This window comes from Arachis stenosperma, chromosome 6, assembly GCF_014773155.1.
Source record: "Arachis stenosperma cultivar V10309 chromosome 6, arast.V10309.gnm1.PFL2, whole genome shotgun sequence".
Classification (NCBI taxonomy): domain Eukaryota; kingdom Viridiplantae; phylum Streptophyta; class Magnoliopsida; order Fabales; family Fabaceae; genus Arachis; species Arachis stenosperma.
In genome coordinates this window covers 52,195,986-52,209,037 of record NC_080382.1, presented here as the reverse complement: position 1 = coordinate 52,209,037, position 13,052 = coordinate 52,195,986, and the positions used below count along the sequence as shown (strand labels likewise).

Here is a 13,052-nt window from a genome sequence, read left to right as displayed (position 1 = left end):
ACTCAGCAGTTGATTAATATTTGAAGTTTGCTGGTTGATTTGGATCCCTCTAAAGCTAGTCTTTCCTTAGGAGTTGACTAGGACTTGAGGAATCAAATTAATGGGTCCACTTGACTTTCCTTTATTTAGTAAGGGTTAACTAAGTGGGAGAAACGGACAATACTCATCACACATGATAAGGATAACTAGGATGGGATTTCCAATTCTCATACCTTGCCAAGAGATTTTCTAATTATTAATTTATTTTTCTTGTCATTTAAATTACTTGTTCCTTTATTTCAAAAACCCAAAAATATACATTTTTCCATAACCAATAATAAATCATACTTCCCTGCAATTCCTTGAGAAGACGACCTGAGGTTTGAATACTTCGGTTTATAAATTTTATTGGGTTTGTTACTTGTGACAACCAAATGTTTGTACGAAAAGATTTTCTGCTGGTTTAGAAGCTATACTTACAACGCGATTATATTTGTGAATTTCTTTACCGACAGGAAATCCGATCGTCACAGTCCTTCCTTGATCTTCCAACAGTTTTTTCAAGAATCCTTTTTAGCTCCCTGTTGGAAATCTCTGCTTGCCCGTTGGTGTGCGGATGATAAGGGGTTGCCACCTTGTGTTTGACTCCATATCTGAGAAGGAGTGGTTCCAGTTGTTTATTGCAGAAATGTGTTCCTCCATCACTAATGAGTGCCCTGAGAACTCCAAACCTGCTGAAAATGTTCTTTCTTAAGAAGCTCATTACGACCTTGTTGTCATTTGTAGCGGTGGCAATAGCCTCCACCCACTTTGACACATAATCTACAGCCACAAGTATATAACTATTTGAGTAGAAGGATGGGAAAGGCCCCATAAAGTCAATCCCCCATACATCGAATAGTTCTAGCTCCATTATAAATATCTGTGCATCTCATTATTCCTGGGTAGATTGCCAGTCCTTTGGCATTCATCACACCTTGACACCAAGTTCTTTGCATCCTTGAAAATGCTTGGCCAGTAGAATCCACATTAGAGCACCTTGGCTGCTGTTCTTTTTCCACTAAAGTGGTCTCCATATGTAGATCCATGACATTGCCAAAGCACCTCTGTCCTTCTCCATGGGATATACACCTCCTCAAGATCCCATCAGCACACTTTTTGAACAAATATGGCTCATCCCAGATATAGTATTTGGCATCTTTGATGAGCTTTCTCCTCATGTGTTTATTGATGTTGGTTGGTAGTTCCCCAATGGCCTTGAAATTGGCTATGTCAGCAAACCAAGGGATCTCTTGTATCATCATCAATTGCTCATCCGGGAAGCTTTCATTCACTGCAAGATGGTGTGCTCCTTCTTCTTCTTGTAGGATCCTTGAGAGCTGGTCAGTAACTTTGTTCTCTGCTCCACTCCTATCCTTAATTTTGATGTCAAACTCGTGGAGTAGCAGGATCCATCTTATTAGCCTTGGCTTGGACTCTTGTTTGGTAAGCAAGTATTTGAGTGCTGCATGATCAGTGAATACAATTACTTTAGAACCAATGAGATATGATCTAAATTTATCAAAAGCAAATACAATGGCAAGTAATTCCTTCTCTGTAGTGGTGTAGTTCCTTTGATAATCATTAAGGACCTTGCTAGCATAATAAATGACATGCACCAATTTATCCTTCCTCTGTCCTAAAACAGCACCCACAGCAAAATCTGATGTATCACACATCAACTCAAAGGGTAGATCCCAATATGGTGGTGCTATGATAGGTGCAGAGGAAAGCTTGTTCTTAAGCTCCTCAAAAGCTAACATGCATTCATTATCAAAAACAAAAGGCACATTAGAGACAAGTAGGTTGCTCAATGGCTTGGCAACCTTAGAGAAGTCTCTAATAAACCTCCTATGGAAATCAGCATGTCCCAAAAAGCTTCTAATTGCTTTGACATTGCAAGGTGGGGGTAACTTTTCAATCACCTCTACTTTTGCCCTGTCCACTTCTATGCCCTTTATTGAAATTTTATGACCAAGGACCACTCCTTCTGTAACCATGAAATGGCACTTTTCCCAGTTTAAAACAAGGTTGGTCTCTTGGCATCTCTTTAGTACCAAGGCTAAGTGATGCAAGCAATCAGAATATGTGTTACCAAATACAGAGAAGTCATCCATAAACACCTCAATAAACCTTTCTATCATGTCTGAAAATATGGAGAGCATGCACCTTTGGAATGTTGCAGGTGCATTGCACAGTCCAAAGGGCATCCTCCTGTAAGCAAAGACACCATATGGACAAGTAAATAAATTTTTCTCCTGGTCTTTTGGGTCCACAACTATTTGGTTATAACCCGAATAACCGTAAAGAAAGCAGCAGTATTCATGTCCAGCCAGCCTCTCAAGCATTTGGTCCATGAATGGTAGGGGGAAGTGGTTCTTCCTGGTGACTTCATTGAGCTTCCTGTAGTCGATGCACATGCGCCAACCAATCACTGTTCTTGTTGGTATCAGCTCATTCTTCTCATTTGGTACAACAGTGATTCCTCCTTTCTTTGGAACTACTTGTACCGGGCTCATCCAAGGGCTGTCTGAGTTAGGGTAGATCACCCCAGCTTGCCACAACTTCAACACTTCCTTCTGGACTACCTCATTCATGTTTGGATTCAACCTTTTTTGTTGTTGCCTTAAGGGATTAGCACCCTCCTCAAGTAGGATCTTGTGCATACACATTGAAGGGCTGATCCCTTTTAAGTCTGTGAGTGTCCAGCCTATAGCATCCTTGTGTTGTTTCAACACTTGGATGAGCTCCTCTTCTTGCTCCTTACTCAAGCTTTAGTTAATGATTACTGGGTAGGTGCTGTTGTCACCTAGATAGGCATATTTCAAGCTTGGAGGTAGGGTTTTTAGCTCTAGTTTTGGTGCCTCTTCTCCATTGTTGTCTGTGTGGTTTGTCATGATTGAACTTTCCATGGTTCCTTGTGGTGGTTCTTCACGTGGTGCTTGTTGCTCTAATTCCATACTTCTTTCATATTGCTTTTCTTCTAAAACTCCTTGGACTATTTGTTCTATGGTGTCCACCATCATGCATTCTCCTATTACTTCCTTGGGATAACTCATTGCCTTGAAGACATTGAAGACCATCTTTTCCTCATGTAGTCTCAAGACTAGTTCTCCTTTTTGCACATCAATGATGGCTCCAGCAATAACTAGGAATAGCCTTCCTAGGATAATTAAAGTGTTTGCCTCTTCTTCCATATCCAGCACAACAAAGTCAGCTGGGAAGATGAATTCTCCCACCTTTACTAATAAATCTTCCACCACTCCATGTGGAAACTTGAATGTCCTGTCAGCTAGTTGGAGTGCCATTCTTGTTGGTTTGGCTTCCTCAATTCTCATCCTTCTCATCATGTTCAAAGACATGAGATTGATGCTAGCCCCCAAGTCACATAAAGCCTTTTCAATAGTGACATCCCCTATGATGCAGGGGATTTGGAAACTCTCTGGGTCCTTCATTTTCTAGGGGAGTTTCTTTTGTATGATGGCACTACACTCCTCAGTTAGGACTATAGTCTCCTTTTCTCCCCAGTTTCTTTTTCTTGTCATGAGCTCCTTCAGGAACTTTGCTTAGAGGGGCATTTGCTCCAGTGCTTCAGTAAATGGTATGTTAATTTGGAGCTTTTTGAAGATTTCCAAAAATCTAGAAAACTAGCTGTCTTTCCCATCCTTCCTTAGCCTTTGTGAGTATGGTGCCTTTGGCACATAAGGCTTCAAGATTGGCTTTGGTGAAGATGGGCTAGGGACCTCTTCTTTCTTCTTGTTTTCAGGCTTTTCTGCAACTTCTTCTTCGTGGTTCTCCTGGTTTGGGGTGGCCTTTTCTACCACTTTTCCACTTCTAAGTGTGATGGCCTTGCACTCCCTTTTTGGGTTAGCCATGGTGTCACTTGGAAAAGTGTGTGTAGGCATTGGGATTTGCTTGGATAAGAACCCCACTTGTGCTTCCAGTTTTGAGATTGCTGCAACTTGGTTCTTCAAATTTGACCTGTATTCTTCTTGGTTAGCATCTATCTTCTTTTCAGCTTGTGCTTGCCTTTCCAAAAAGGTGGAAATGGCCCCTGTGAGTTGTGATGATAGCTGTGCTATTGTGGCCTCTACTCTCTCAAAGTTACCCTTGATTTCATATGGTTGTGAGTTTGGGGTTAGTGTGTCTTGATGATGGTGTGTTTGCTGGTTGGAAGGATATGATGTGTGAGGTGGATTGTGGTAAAGTCTGTTGTTGTTTGACTGATGGTTGGAGTTGTAATTCTGGTATTGATTGGCTTGGTATGGTTTGTTGTGATCTTGGTTGTGATTTTGTTGGTTTTTCCACCCAAAATTTGAGTGGTTCTTCTATCCTGGGTTATAAGTCTTGGAGTTAGGGTCATATGGTGGTCGAGAGGGGTTATGTACATAGTTTGCCTTCTCATATTCAACTTCTGGTTCATTTTCTTCTTGGGGTGTGATGAGAGAACTTTTGCGTGGTCTAGAATTCAGAATAAATTTCCGTTGCAAGTATAGCTTCTAAACCAACAAAAGTCCTTTCATACAAACGTTTTGGTTGTCACAAGTAACAAACCCCTTTAAAATTAATAACCGAGTATTTAAACCTCTGGTCGTCTTCTCAAGGAATTGCAGGGAGGTATATTCTTATTATTAGTTATGAAAAAGTATGTTTTGGGGTTTTGGATTAAGGTAAAAGGTTAGTTGAATGACTAGTAAAATAAAATAATAATAACTGGAAAAATAAACCTTTGGCAAGGTACAAGAACTGGAAGTCCTATCCTTATCAATTGTGATGAGACTTGGATTTTTCTCCCACTTTGTTAACCTCTAACTATGAAGGTAAGTTAAGTGGATGAATTGATTCGAATCCTCAAATCCCAGTCTTCCCTTGGAAAAAGTTGGAGTTATTGGATCTCGAATTAATTCTTGAAGAATTCCAATTTTAAATCAACAATGAGTTTGATAACTCAAGAGTCACCAATTATTTAACCAAAGCCAAAAGGAAAAAATCCAAATTATTTATATTATAAATAAAAGAAACAAATCATAGATCTAAAAATACCTCAAATAATATTTATTAAGAAAATCATAACATGAATGTCATTAAGCCAAATTGGCAACATATATTAAAAATAAGAGAAGTCAAAATAAAGAAATATTAAACCTGGAGCTCGGAAGAATTATAAGTTGAAATAATAATAAATCCTAAATCCTTTAAGAGGAATTCTAATCCTAAATCCTAAGAAAGAGGAGAGAACCTCTCTCTCTAAAAACTACATCTAAACTATGAAAAGTGAATTACGAGAGCCTCTGGAGTCTCTGCAAGTTCCCTGACTTTAATCTGTGTTTCTGGGCCAAAAACTGGGTTGAAATACGGCCCAGAATCTCTGCCAGCGACTTTTGTAATTCTGCAAATCGCGCACATCACGCGATCGCGTCATCCATGCGGACGCGTCATTCGCATTTTTCCCTGCCACGCGTTCGCGTCGTCCACGCTTCCGCGTCACTTGTGCTTTTCCAATCCGCGCGGTCGCGTGAGCCATGCGACCGCGTCACTGCGAATTCCTTTCTTCCGCGCGGTCGCGTTGCTGACGTGTACGCGTCACTTCTCGCTGGTCATCTCCTCAATTTCTTGTGTTCCTTGCATTTTTGCAAGCTTCCTTCCCAATCTCTCACTCATTCATGCCCTATAAAGCATGAAACACTTAACACACAGATCAAGGCATCGAATGGTAATAAGAGAGGATTAAGATTAGCTAAATTAAGACCAAAGAAACATGTTTTCAATCATGTAATAATTTTAGGAAGGAAATTTAAATGCATGCTAATTATATGAATAAGTGGGTAAAGACCATGATAAAACCACACAATTAAACACATTGTAAACCATAAAATAGTGGTTTATCAACCTCCCCACACTTAAGCATTAGCATGTCCTCATGCTAAACTCAAGGAGACCAAATAAATGAGTAGGGAAAGGCAAGACTCATGCAATGCAACCTATGAATGTGAATGCAACTACATGCTAAAATCATTCTACCTACTTGGTGAAAAAGTAAATAAATCTTTCAAGAATAAATATGAACTGGATTTCACTAATTCAAATCATAAAATACAATATAAATAACTTGAAAGAAGAAGATAGCTCATAAAAGCAGGGAACATAGAATTAAGCACCGAACCCTTACTAGTAGCTAGTGTGTATCATTCTAACTCTCAAGTGTCTAGGGTCAATTCTCTCAATTCTCTACTAATCTTGCTTTCTATAGCTTGCTCTTCATCTAACAATCAACAAAAATTTAATGCACCAATACACAAATCAAGAGGTCTTTTAAGGGTTGTAATGGGGTTAGGGTCAAGGTAGGATTGTATTTGGCCAAGTGGACTAAAATCTGAATCCTTAATTAACATAAACTTTCCACCTAACTTAAGACAATTCATTTAATTAAAATACAAAATCTAACTTCCCATTAACTATGTTTACTACATGTTCATACATCCTAAATTTGAGTTTAGTACATATGCATTGATACCAACACTTACTTTGGGGCATTTTGTCCCCTTTTATTACTTGCTTTTTTTTAATGCATATGATTAAGGTTTTGAATGCATAAGCATGTTCTTAACATTTTCATATTTTCACACAAAGTCTAACATACTCAATTCCCAAACCAAATGTTTCCAAACCCACTTTTCCCCACACTTAATTCATGAGCATTCTCACTAGTCTAAGCTAATCAAGGATTCAAATTAGGGACATTATTGTTTTCCGCTTAGAGTTAGTGATGAGCTAAAGTAAAGAACAAGGGGTAAAATAGGCTCAACATGGGTTTGAAAAGGATAATAAAAGGTAAGGCCATAAGGGTATGTAAGCTCAGTGAAACAAGGCCTCAATCATATAAGTGCATGCATACATCAAATAATGGAAATATAGAATTAAGCAAGACAAAGATCACAATTTTTAGAGAGAGAAACACACACCAAAAATAAAATATTGGTTGATAAAATGCAACCAATCAAATAGGCTCAAAATCTCACTGGTTTTGTGTGTTCGAGCTCTAAACTATGTTCCAAAATAACATTTTTTCAAACAAGTTTTTCAAAAAGTTTTATTCAAATTAGTGAAATATTATAAAAATTTTTTGAAAAAGAAAATATTACTTTAACCAAGTGGTAAAATATGCACCAAAAAAAACAAACATGCAATCAAACATGCAAATGCAACAATAAAAAACAAAAATTGGTGTTAAGAAGGGACTAACTGACCCGTGGAGATCGATATCGACCTCCCCACACTTAAAGATTGCACCGTCCTCGGTGCATGCTGAGATGTATAGGTGGCCGGGTGTTGTGGTTCCTCAGCCGATGCTCGTTGTAGAGTCTTTCTCTTTACTCTTCCCAGTGGCCAGCCTGGAAAAGGGAGAAGAGAAAGGGGCATGAAGTCAAAGGGATAGAGCAAAGAAGAGGGCGGTGCGAGTGATAATCATGCCAAGTAAAAAAATAGTGAATGAAAGACATGGTCGCGATTCCATGTGATCAGTTCATCAATGGAAATATAGCAAGGCATAGGGAGTAATGGATGCAAGATGTTTGTTAGCATGCCGGCAAGGGCATGAGTAGCATAGATCAAGCATCAAAAGCTTTAATGTATTGTTAGTCGTGAGAAACTAACAATAACATTTGTATTGACAATTATATTTAATTAATAAAATAGTAAAGGAAATTTGTGAAAAGCAAGCATTGAATAGTAGAAGGGAATAATTTAAAATAATGCACAATGCCATACGGGCTTTTTCACAAACACTTAGCATGCATGGTGAATATGTTATTGAAAATATTAATTAGAACATGCAAGAAGCCCTATAAAAAATAATATATAATTGTCAAACAATTCCTTGAATAACCCACAAGAAAAATAAATAAATTTCTAACACCAATGAAAATAATGCAATGAATGAAACTATGCAAATAAATTAAATAGAAGTGAAGAGGGATGAGAAGAAGAAAGTAAGAAAAGGGAGAAGAAAGAAGAAAAGAAATAAGAAAGGAAGAAAAGAATTAGATACAGGGAAGAAAAGATAAGATATTTGGCTGTGTTGGAAAAGTTGTGCGGCGCAAGCGACGCGGACGCGTGGGGGACGCGGTCGCGCGACTTGTGCTTAAATTAATCGACGCGGTCGCGTCGGTCACGCGGACGCGTGACTCAGGTTATGCTACTGGCGCCAGGGCAGCCTCACGCTCGCACAACTCTCTGTTCAAAATCTTAATTTGCCAAATTTGGGGTGACGCGATCGTGTGGGGCATGCGATCGCGTGAGTGGGCTTCAGAAAGGAATGACTCGGACGCGTTGGCGACGCGGACGCGTGATAGGGATTGTGCGTCCAGCACCAATCTAACACCACTCTCGCACAATAATTCGTTGTGCACCCTTTTTACGTCGAAAGTTAGGGCACGCGGCCGCGTGGAAGGCCATTATTCCTATGCGAAGCGGACGCGTCAGTAACGCGGTCGCGTGGGACGGTTTGTGCCACTGGCATGCCTCCAGCCACGCTCTCGCATGACTCTTTGTTCAATTTTTCTCTACCCAACGCACTAGTGACGCGGACGCGTCAGCAACGCTGCCGCGTCGAGTGCGATATTTTTTTTTTTATGCAAAATGAAGAATGCAATGCTTAATGTGAATGCTATGTATGGTTCCAAGTTCAATAAAATAAAAGAAAATTCAAAAAACAAACAAAACTAAATAAAAATGAAAATTGAAAAAGGAACGATCATACCATGGTGGGTTGTCTCTCACCTAGCACTTTTAGTTAAATTCCTTAAGTTGAACATTTGGTGAGTTCCTTGTCATGGTGGCTTATGCTTGTACTGATCCAGGAATCTCCACCAATGTTTGCAATTCCAATATCCTCCGGGATCCCAAATCTTGTTTCTGCACCTGTCTTCAAGTTGATTATCATGATTCCATCCGGGTGGTTCAGCTTTAGAATTCTCACTGAAGTAACCAAACAGCTTCCTAGACCCATTTAGCTGAGCTCTATACCAACCTTTGCATTTAAACTTTGAGCCTCCAACCATAATGAACCTTGCAGGATAATTCTTACTACTGGCCATCTTCCTTTTACTCTTAATGTTACAAAGAGCTCTAAGTTGACCATCCGTCTCCAGGAGCCCGTATTCAAGCGGAATTAGAAAACTAAGGGATATGAATTTTACCCACTTGAATGTTGTGAAGGATGATGGCAACTTAGGGGGAGGTGTTTTTAATGAACGTGCAAGCTCCACTCCCTTGTGCTCTTCTTTGACATCTTTCACCTCTTTGCAAGCTTCTTCAATTTCAACCTCTTCCTCTTGGTAGCTTGCTTCCAATTTAATCACTTCTTTATTGCACACCAAGGGCATGGGAGGTTGTGCCTCTTCTTCTTGAATCTCCATCTCTTGATTAACCTCTTCCAAGTCTTCTAGTATGATATGCCTTGGAGGTTGTACACCCTCCTTAACATCAATTTCAAATACCTTGAAAGAAGGCTTTATGACTTGAATTTCCCCTGGAGGTTCTGCATCTCCTAAGTCTTCAACCACTTCTTCTTCTGCAAATATTATGGCTTTCTTCACTTGTTCCAGTACAAAGTCATGCTCCTTATTGTCCACTAGAGTCTCTAGTGTCTCCTTCATGCTACGTTCTTCATTAGATTCTCCACATGAAGCCATGGGGGTCCCTTGAGTGTCCAAACGTCCGGAAGGTAATCGACGTATTGCTTGCTCCAATTGATGAAGGGTTGCATGAAATTGATCTACTGTTTCCTTGAAATGATCCCTTGACTCTTGCTCCTCCTTGATGATTACCTTTCCATGACAACTCCCTTCAATTACTCCTTCACCTTCAAGGGTCTCTTCTACCTTCACCTCTAGTGCCTCCTCTAGCTCCTTATGAAGTATGGGTTCGCGAAGACGATCCTCTCTCTCTTGTTCTATATCAATAGCATAATTCGGATCATCTTGCTCTTGGATTGATAGATGTGGGTGTTCTTCCGTGGATGGTGGTGATGGGATTGGTGAATTATTATGTGGTTGAGATGGAAGTACATTGGAGCTTGAGGGTTGAATATTGAAGGTATTTGGTGGTCCGATTTGGGTGACGAGAGCTTGTATAGTAGAGTTTAGATCGGCTAATGCTTTCTCCATGGAGGTTTGGGGTGGATAGGAGGGTTCATTTGTTGGGAGAAAGGGTTCATGGTAGGAAGGTGGTTCGTCTTGATAATGATATGGAGATGGTGAATATTGAGGTGGTGGTTCTAAGTATGGCTCGTAGGGTGGTTGGTGTGGTGGATAAGGATTAGGGTCATATGGAGGTGTTTGGTGGAAAGAGGCTTGTGAGTATGGTGGTTCAAAGTTATGTTGTGAGGATGGTCTATAGGCACGGGGTGGGGCTTGTTGGTAGTTACAAGGTTGTCCACCATATCTTTCAGCTGGGTATGCATTGTAGAATGGTCGTTGTCCATGATATCTTAGAGGGTGTTATTGCCTAAAGGGTTGATTAGATCCTATTGGCTCTATCCATCCTTGATTGGTCTAACCTTGATGCATATTCCTGCTGTAGTTTCTATTTCCTTCAACAAAGTTAGAACCAAACTCAAAGCGAGAGGGGTGAGAATTCATAGTAGTTATCAGAAATGAGGGGGAAAAGGAGAAACAAATAAACAAGTAAAAGAAAAATAATTTTTTTGAAAAATATTTACAATAACCAATAATAAGGCACACGTTTGCAATTCCCTGGCAACGGCGCCATTTTGATGAGAGAACTTTTGCGTGGTCTAGAATTCAGAATAAATTCTCGTTGCAAGTATAGCTTCTAAACCAACAAAAGTCCTTTCATACAAACGTTTTGGTTGTCACAAGTAACAAACCCCTTTAAAAATGATAACCGAGTATTTAAACCTCGGGTCGTCTTCTCAAGGAATTGCAGGGAGGTATGTTCTTATTATTAGTTATGAAATAGTGTGTTTTGGGGTTTTGGATTAAGGTAAAAGGTTAGTTGAATGACTAGTAAAATAAAATAATAAATTTTGGAAAAATAAACCTTTGGCAAGGTACAAGAACTGGAAGTCCTATCCTTATCAATTGTGATGAGACTTGGATTTTTCTCCCACTTTGTTAACCTCTAACTATGAAGGTAAGTTAAGTGGATGAATTGATTCGAATCCTCAAGTCCCAGTCTTTCCTTGGGAAAAGTTGGAGTTATTGGATCTCGAATTAATTCTTGAAGAATTCCAATTTTCAATCAACAATGAGTTTGATAACTCAAGAGTCACCAATTATTTAACCAAAGCCAAAAGGGAAAAATCCAAATTATTTATATTATAAATAAAAGAAACAAATCATAGATCTGAAAATACCTCAAATAATATTTATTAAGAAAATCATAACATGAATGTCATTAAGCCAAATTGGCAACATATATTAAAAATAAGAGAAGTCAAAATAAAGAAATATTAAACCTGGAGCTCGGAAGAATTATAAATTGAAATAATAATAAATCCTAAATCCTTTAAGAGGAATTCTAATCCTAAATCCTAAGAGAGAGGAGAGAACCTCTCTCTCTAAAACTACATCTAAACTATAAAAAGTGATTTATGAGAGCCTCCGGAGTCTCTGCAAGTTCCCTGACTTTAATCTGTGTTTCTGGGCCGAAAACTGGGTTGAAATGCGGCCCAGAATCTCTGCCAGCGACTTTTGTAATTCTGCAGACCGCGCACGTCACGCGATCGCGTCATCCATGCGGACGCGTCATTCGCGTTTTTCCCTGCCACGCGTTCGCGTCGTCCACGCTTCCGCGTCACTTGTGCTTTTCCAATCCGCGCGGTCGCGTGAGCCATGCGACCGCGTCACTGCGAATTCCTTTCTTCCGCGCGGTCACGTCGCTGACGTGTACGCGTCACTTCTCGCTGGTCATCTCCTCAATTTCTTATGTTCCTTCCATTTTTGCAAGCTTCCTTTCCAATCTCTCACTCATTCATGCCCTATAAAGCCTGAAACACTTAACACATAGATCAAGGCATCGAATGGTAATAAGAGAGGATTAAGATTAGCTAAATTAAGACCAAAGAAGCATGTTTTCAATCATGTAATAATTTTAGGAAGGAAATATAAATGCATGCTAATTATATGAATAAGTGGGTAAAGACCATGATAAAACCACACAATTAAACACATTGTAAACCATAAAATAGTGGTTTATCAGGGTGGTGCTTGAGCTTGGACAACTGCAACTTGATTGTTTTTCATTTTCTTGGTTAAGGCTGCCAATTGTGCTGCAATTGCCTTGTTTTGTACCAAAAGGGCATCCATAGAATTGAGTTCCAGCACCCCCTTCTTTTGGCTTCTTTCTGAAGCATAGAAGTAGTCATTCTCAGCTACAGTTTCAATGACATCTATGGCTTCCTCAATGGTTATCTTCTTGTTGAGTGAACCCCCTGAAGAGTGATCCACAGCCTTATTCGATTCATAGGTTAATCCTTCATAGAAAATGTGGAGCTACACCCACTCATTAAACATATCTGGTGGGCATTTTCTTGTTAGATCTTTGAATCTCTCCCAGGCCTCATAGAGTGTTTCACCATCTTGCTGTCTGAAGGTTTACACCTCAGTTCTTAGCCTGTTGATCCTCTGTGGATGGTAAAATCTTGCTAGAAATTTGTTCACAACATCCTCCCATATGGTTAGGCTCTCCTTGGGGAATGATTCTAACCACTTTGTTGCCTTATCTCTAAGCAAAAAAGGGAATAGAAGTAGTTTGTAGGTGTCAGGGTGTACACCATTGGACTTTACAGTATCGCATATCCTCAAGAATGTGTTGAGATGTTGATTTGGATATTCTTGAGCACCTCCTCCAAACAATTATTCTGGACTAGTGTGATGAGTTGAGGTTTCAACTCAAAATTGTTGGCATGGATTGTTGGCTTGAGGATGTTGTTGCTACAATTTCCTGGATTTGGGTTGATGTAGGAGCCTAAGACTCTCCTCTCTTTCCCAGCTTGATTTCTAGCTCCTCCT

The 13,052-nt window shown here is 39.6% G+C and overlaps 1 protein-coding gene and 1 non-coding gene across 2 annotated transcripts; one reads left to right on the top strand and one right to left on the bottom strand.

The window, feature by feature from the left end:
* Positions 1 to 2,792: 2,792 nt before the first annotated feature.
* Positions 2,793 to 3,473, bottom strand: LOC130934042 (uncharacterized). Its single transcript, XM_057863632.1, has one exon. The coding sequence runs from the start codon at positions 3,471 to 3,473 to the stop codon at positions 2,793 to 2,795; it is 681 nt and encodes a 226-aa protein (XP_057719615.1).
* A 9,075-nt stretch (positions 3,474 to 12,548) lies between these two features.
* LOC130937085 (small nucleolar RNA R71) lies at positions 12,549 to 12,656 on the top strand. Its single transcript, XR_009068319.1, has one exon. It is a non-coding gene; the product is annotated as a small nucleolar RNA R71 (small nucleolar RNA).
* The last annotated feature ends 396 nt before the right edge of the window (positions 12,657 to 13,052 follow it).